A 6,000-nucleotide genomic window follows, 5' to 3' on the forward strand; every position below is an offset into this window, starting at 1 on the left:
GCAATCACTGCCTCTGAAGGGAATAGGGATGCATCCCCAGCATTGTGAGTTTCCTTCCCATCATGTGGTCCAGCTGTCAGTCAAGATGGTGGTCATGTGGCCCGTGCTGGCCAATCACAGCTCTCCTGGGGGAGGGCTGCAGGGATGAACTGATTCAGAGCTGGGCCACTCTGAGGACAAAGTATCTCCTGCTATGTAGATCTCTGGGACTGCCCTGGTTTCTGTTTTTCCCGAGGTGTGGCTGGTTTTTTGTATTTTACAAACTACCCAGGGTCTTTCTGGTTCCTCCACCCTTTTCTGTTGCTGGAAAGATTCAGGCTTCCCTTTCCACCATTTCTCTGGTGAAAGGGCTTCACCAGGCTTGTGAAATACTTCTGGGTAATTCAGAAGGCCAGGCACCAGGATCTCCAGGGGGTCTCACTTCCCCTGGGGTAGGAACGCCTGGATTTGCAGTAGTGCATCAGTCTGAGCCTGATGGCCCCGGGCTGGGCAGCACACTCCTTTTGGAAGAAGAAACCCTACAGCTGAGTTTCCATTAGACCCGTCCTCACTATCCCTGGGTCACAGGATGTGAGGACCCATTATTAAGGGCCCAGAATGGTAACCCCCTGAAGGCAGAGCTCGTTAAAGGTCAATGGCTAATTAATTAAACACATGAACGAACTCAGAAGCTAAGTCCCATAATTGGATTTCATATTCCTGTAGTTTGAACAGTTCAGTGTCCTGGATCTGGAAAACTGTGTCCCTTTTTGTACATTCTTTTATTTCTGATTTAAAACAAAAAACTTAAAAAACTTCAGACCATATGTAGATTTATTGAAGGGAGCGGATTTCCCACGAGCTCTTGCCTCTCCCAGTGGACAGGGGTGCTGGTGGCAGCAGGGGCCCAGTGCCAGAGCCAGGAATCAGGAGGAGACTTGGAGAGAGCAGGTAGGAGAGTCCAGGGGCTGGGGCGAGGAACAACTTTGGACAGTGGTGTCCTTCCCCCTTCTGTCGAGGGTTCCTTACCTGGGGATGCACCCTGGAGCAGAAACCTGGAGGAGCACTGAGGAGGAACAAGATCTTCCATTGCTGAAAATTGCTCCCATAGAGCAGTGCCATGCAGCATGGCAGCCACCAGCCACACGTGGCTGTGGAGCACCTGCAATGTGGGGAATTCGAATTGAGATGTGTTATGAGTGTACAATACACAGCAGTTTCAAAGACATCATCTGAAAACAAGAATGGAAGATATCTCACTATTAATTTATTGATTACGTGACAACATAATATTTTGGGTATACTGGGCAAAATAAAATATATTATTAAAATTAATTTCACCTGTTTCTTTTTATTTTATTTACTATGGCTATTTCTAGAAAGTTTAAAATTGGCCTGGCATGGTGGCTCACATCTGTAATCCCAGCACTTTGGGAGGCCGAGGTGGGTGGATTACCTGAGGTCAGGAGTTCAAAACCAGCTTGGCCAACACGGTGAAACCCTGTCTCTACTAAAAATACAAACGGCCAGGCATGGAGGCTCACGCCTGTAATCATTAACTAAGCGTGGTGGTGCGTGCCTGTAGTCCAAGCTACTTGGGAGGCGGAGGCAGGAGGAAGCGCAGAAGGAAATGTTTTAAGTTACATTCCTAAGGGTTGCAGACTGACTAATTTGATCTAGCACAACTCTTAAGTTCTGTAAGATAAAATCTTCTGTTCTCTTGGGTAGATAAAAGAGCTTTAGAAGTTTGAGTTGGATGAGGTTGGCCACTCTCCTACAATCTTGCTAGTGCTTCAGAACAAATTCACAGAGAGAGATTTGTTAAATATTAACATTTATTGTGATACAGGCACCCGAGGTCCATACAACCTGCTCTGTAGGCTCCTTCAAGTCTCAACTCTGGTGTTGTAGGTGCTAAGAGAACACCTTGCATGGAAAGCTCATTCAAGGCAGAGGCTACAATAGAGTCAGAATTTCAGGATCCTTATTGCAGCATCAGACAATCAGAAATCTTGCTACACCAGTGGTCTTTCACAAGAGCGGTTAAGGAACCGAGTGCCTTTTGTGTGTGTGTGTGTGTGACAGACTTTCACTCTTGTCACCGAGACTGGAGTGCAGTAGTGCAATCTTGGCTCACTGCAACCTTCGCCTCCCAGGTTCAAGTGATTCTCCTGTCTCAGCCTCCCGAGTAGCTGGATGACAGGCATGTGCCACCACACCCAGCTAATTTTGTATTTTTAGTAGAGGCGGGGTTTCTCCATGTTGGTCAGGCTGGTCTCCCGATTTCAGGTGATCTGCCCACCTTGGCCTCTCAAAGTGCTGGGATTACAGGTGTGAGCCACCACGCCTGGCCCCAAGTGCCTTTCTTTTCTTTCTTTCTTTCTTTTTTTTGGAGACGGAGTCTTGCTCTGTTGCCAGGCTGGAGTGCAGAGGCGCAATCTCGGCTCACTGCAACCTCCGCCTCCTGGGTTCAAGAGATTCTTCTGCCTCAGCCTCCCAAGTAGCTGGGACCACAGGCACGTGCCACCATGCCTGGCTATTTTTTGTATTTTTAGTAGAGACGGGGTTTCACCATGTTGGCCAGGATGGTCTCGATCTCTTGACCTCGTGATCCGCCAGCCTCGGCCTCCCAAAGTGCTGGGATTACAGGCATGAGCCATTGCACCCGGCCCCAAGTGCCTTTCTTAAGAGTACAGTCTCAAGGCCTTGCAAGAACCGAAACCCTGGTAGCACAGGATGGGGAGTGTCTGTACATCTTAGGGCGAGTCCACATATCATGACTGTCGTAACTCTGTTCATCCGAGTGTGGGGAGTGTCTCTCACATGTTTTAGCCAAGCTGCGTGTCCCCCTTGATTAATGACAGCCCATTGCTAATATTCATTATGTTTATTAGCAAGTCACTAATGAGTCAGTAAAAATCCACTTCCCAAGGCCTCAGGTGTTGGCAGGTGTGCATGGCAGAGGTACCTTGGGAGAATGGGGAATCCTGATGAACCCAAGTCAAGCTCACCTGTAATATCACAGTGAAGGTGCCGAAGTATATGAGTCACTTCTGGACATCGTAGTACAATCTTGTTAAGAGCATGAACAATTCTTTCAAACATATTTGGTGTATTCAAACAAGATCAGTGAGGTAAGAGCCAGTGAATTATCAGAAAGTTTCCTGAGAAAATTCAGCCTTTTGTGATAAATGTAATTTCCATCCTTAGAGGAACAAACAAATGCTATTCACAAAACAGTCATTCTAAAAAATGCATGTTTGTATTAAAGATGCATCCTCTCAAGGTAAATGTTAACAGTCCTTGGGAGAAAACTATTAGAATACAGATTTCAGGATTTAAGGGAAAACGATTTCTTTCTTTCAGTCTTAGAAACCCAACTCACTGATGATCAGCTATGGAACAAATATAGAGGTTACTTAAATATTAAGGTTATTTGGTATGAAAATATACCCTGGCACTCCGATCTTTCTAGATCAAGGTTACTTATGCCTGGCCTTGTTGACACTTTAGGCAGGAGGATTCCTCATGTGCAGGGTTGTGGGGGGCTGCTGTCCTGTGCATTGTAGGGTATTTAGCAGCGTCCCTGGCCTCTACCCAGTATTTGCCAGTGGAAGGACCCCACCACTCAAGTGGTGATGGTTAAAAATGTCTCTAGACACTGCCAAATGTCCCCCTGGGGGCAAAATCACCCTCTGTTGAGAATTGCTGTTCTAGAACGGGTCCAAAGGGCTAAGCCATTGCCTTGCTAAAATGCATAATCTTGGACCCATCCCAGACCTACTTAAGCAGAGTCTGCATTTCACTAAGCCCCCAGGTGGTCTGTGTGCTCATGTACTTGCCAGCTTTAATCCTGTGCTTCATGGTGCCTGTGGCCAGGGATGTGTGGCTCTCATTGCAGGAAGCTGATGAAGCCTTGCTGTGTAACCTGCGCCTTCAGCTGGAAGCCCAGTTTCTGCAAGATGATATCAGTGCGGCAAAGGACAGGCACAAGAAGGTAACCATGACCCCTTGAAGCCTTTTCTCTAGAAAACCCAGTTTGGGTTTGGTCAGGTAAGCCCAGGGCACTGTGGCTGAAAACGGAGACTGCGAGAGTGGCCTACCTTTGTGCATTTTCCCTTGAACCAAATTTCCCTTGAACCAAATAGGGATGAATTTGTCGCTGGACAGGGCTTGATGAACCGGCCGTGCTTTGAAGAGTAGGCAGTAGTGGGTGTGTTTTGAAGGCTGTGGCGTTGGGAACTAGTATCTATATTGTACAGTATAGTTTACAAAGTGATTTTATATAGATCTGTTTTCATTAAACTGCAGTCCATCAACTATTTCCACTCAGAAAATACATTAAAAAGTCTGTTTTTCGCTCTTGCCTCTGAGCCGGTTAATTGCAGGAGCACATTATTCAGGAGCTTCCTTTTCTGCAGTGCTCAGACTCTCTCCCCCAGCTTCTAGCAGTTCCTCACAGGCTGACTCTGGGGGGCCCTGACATAATTGAAAGATCAGATCCTGCAGCTGTTTGACCATGGGTGAGTGGCCTAACCTCTCTGAGCTGCTTTAAAATGTAAATGCAGGCTCTCCTTCCTAGCAGTCGTGCGGATGATCTAGTGGAGAAGATCCTTGTGGGCCTCAGGACTTTCCTCTCCGGGAGCTCTGGCCTCCTCCCACTGCCATCCCTGTGGCTTTGCCTGAGGACTTCTCCAAGGAGCTGGAGGCTGCTCCGCCTGTAGGCAGGGTACTGGGGAATTCCTGTCACTGGGAGCAGGGAGCACTCTCACCTGGAACTGATGGGTGTTGGTATATAAACACCCCAGCTCCCTCTCGCCTTTGTAGACCAACTCTGAGGCTTTTGTTCTGCACTGGCACCCAGAGATCCTCACCAGGACTGAGCTCCAGATGCCCACAGTAGCGACCCTTTGGTAATAACTCTCGCTGACTGGCCCCCCCTTCCTGCCTCTCTTTCCCACTCCACCCATCATGTTTCCTGACATCATTGCCCAGTCAACTGTGTTCAGATCCCTCTCCCAGGGTCTGCTTCTGGGGAAACCCAAATTAAGACAATGTGGGAACACAGGTAAGCGCTCAGTGAACCTCCAATCCCCTTCCTACCTCAGTGTGTACCTCTGTCAGTACACCAGGCCTGTCTGCCCCCATCAGGGTCGCTCCAGCTTTCCATCAGGCCCAGCCATTTCTCCTCCCCACCTACCTTCTTGCTTCTGCTCTACTTGATGGAATCCTGGGAGCAGTGCCTGGGAGCAGTTTTGAAGCAACTCAAAGAATTCTTCCAGGCCATTTAGGATGATGATATGATGATGATAGTGATGGTGATGATGATGGTGAGGATGATGATGGTGATGATGATGGTGAGGATGATGGTGATGATGGTGAGGATGATGGTGATGGTGATGATGATGGTGAGGATGATGGTGAGGATGGTGAGGATGATGGTGATGATAACGGTGGTGATGATGATGGTGAGGATGATGGTGAGGATGATGATGGTGGTGAGGATAATGGTGATGGTGATGGTGAGGATGATGGTGATGGTGATGATGATGGTGATGATGGTGATGATGATGGTGAGGATGATGGTGATAACGGTGGTGATGATGATGGTGAGGATGATGGTGATGACGGTGGTGATGATGATGGTGAGGATGATGGTGATGATGGTGAGGATGATGGTGATGGTGATGATGATGGTGAGGATGATGGTGATGGTGATGATGATGGTGATGATGATGGTGAGGATGATGGTGAGGATGATGGTGAGGATGATGGTGATGATGGTGAGGATGATGGTGATGGTGAGGATGATGGTGAGGATGATGGTAAGGATAATGGTGCCGATGGTGAGGATGATGGTGATGATGATGGTGGTGATGATGATGGTGAGGATAATGGTGATGATGATGAGGATGATGGTGAGGATGATGATGGTGATGATGATGGTGAGGATGATGGTGATGATGGTGAGGGTGATGGTGATGATGATGGTGATGATGATGGTGAGGATGATGGTGATGA

At 47.9% G+C, this 6,000-nt stretch overlaps 1 protein-coding gene across 1 annotated transcript in view; it reads left to right on the forward strand.

Moving 5' to 3' along the window:
• The window catches only part of BFSP1 (beaded filament structural protein 1), a 39,626-nt gene that overhangs the window by 12,701 nt on the left and 20,925 nt on the right, over positions 1-6,000 (forward strand). Inside the window, exon 3 of the mRNA XM_017512708.2 lies at positions 3,881-3,976. Within this exon, the coding sequence (XP_017368197.1) occupies positions 3,881-3,976 (96 nt within the window). The remainder of the gene's footprint in view (positions 1-3,880; positions 3,977-6,000) is intronic.

Source organism: Cebus imitator, unplaced genomic scaffold, assembly GCF_001604975.1.
Source record: "Cebus imitator isolate Cc_AM_T3 unplaced genomic scaffold, Cebus_imitator-1.0 Scaffold475, whole genome shotgun sequence".
Taxonomy (NCBI): Eukaryota; Metazoa; Chordata; class Mammalia; order Primates; family Cebidae; genus Cebus; species Cebus imitator.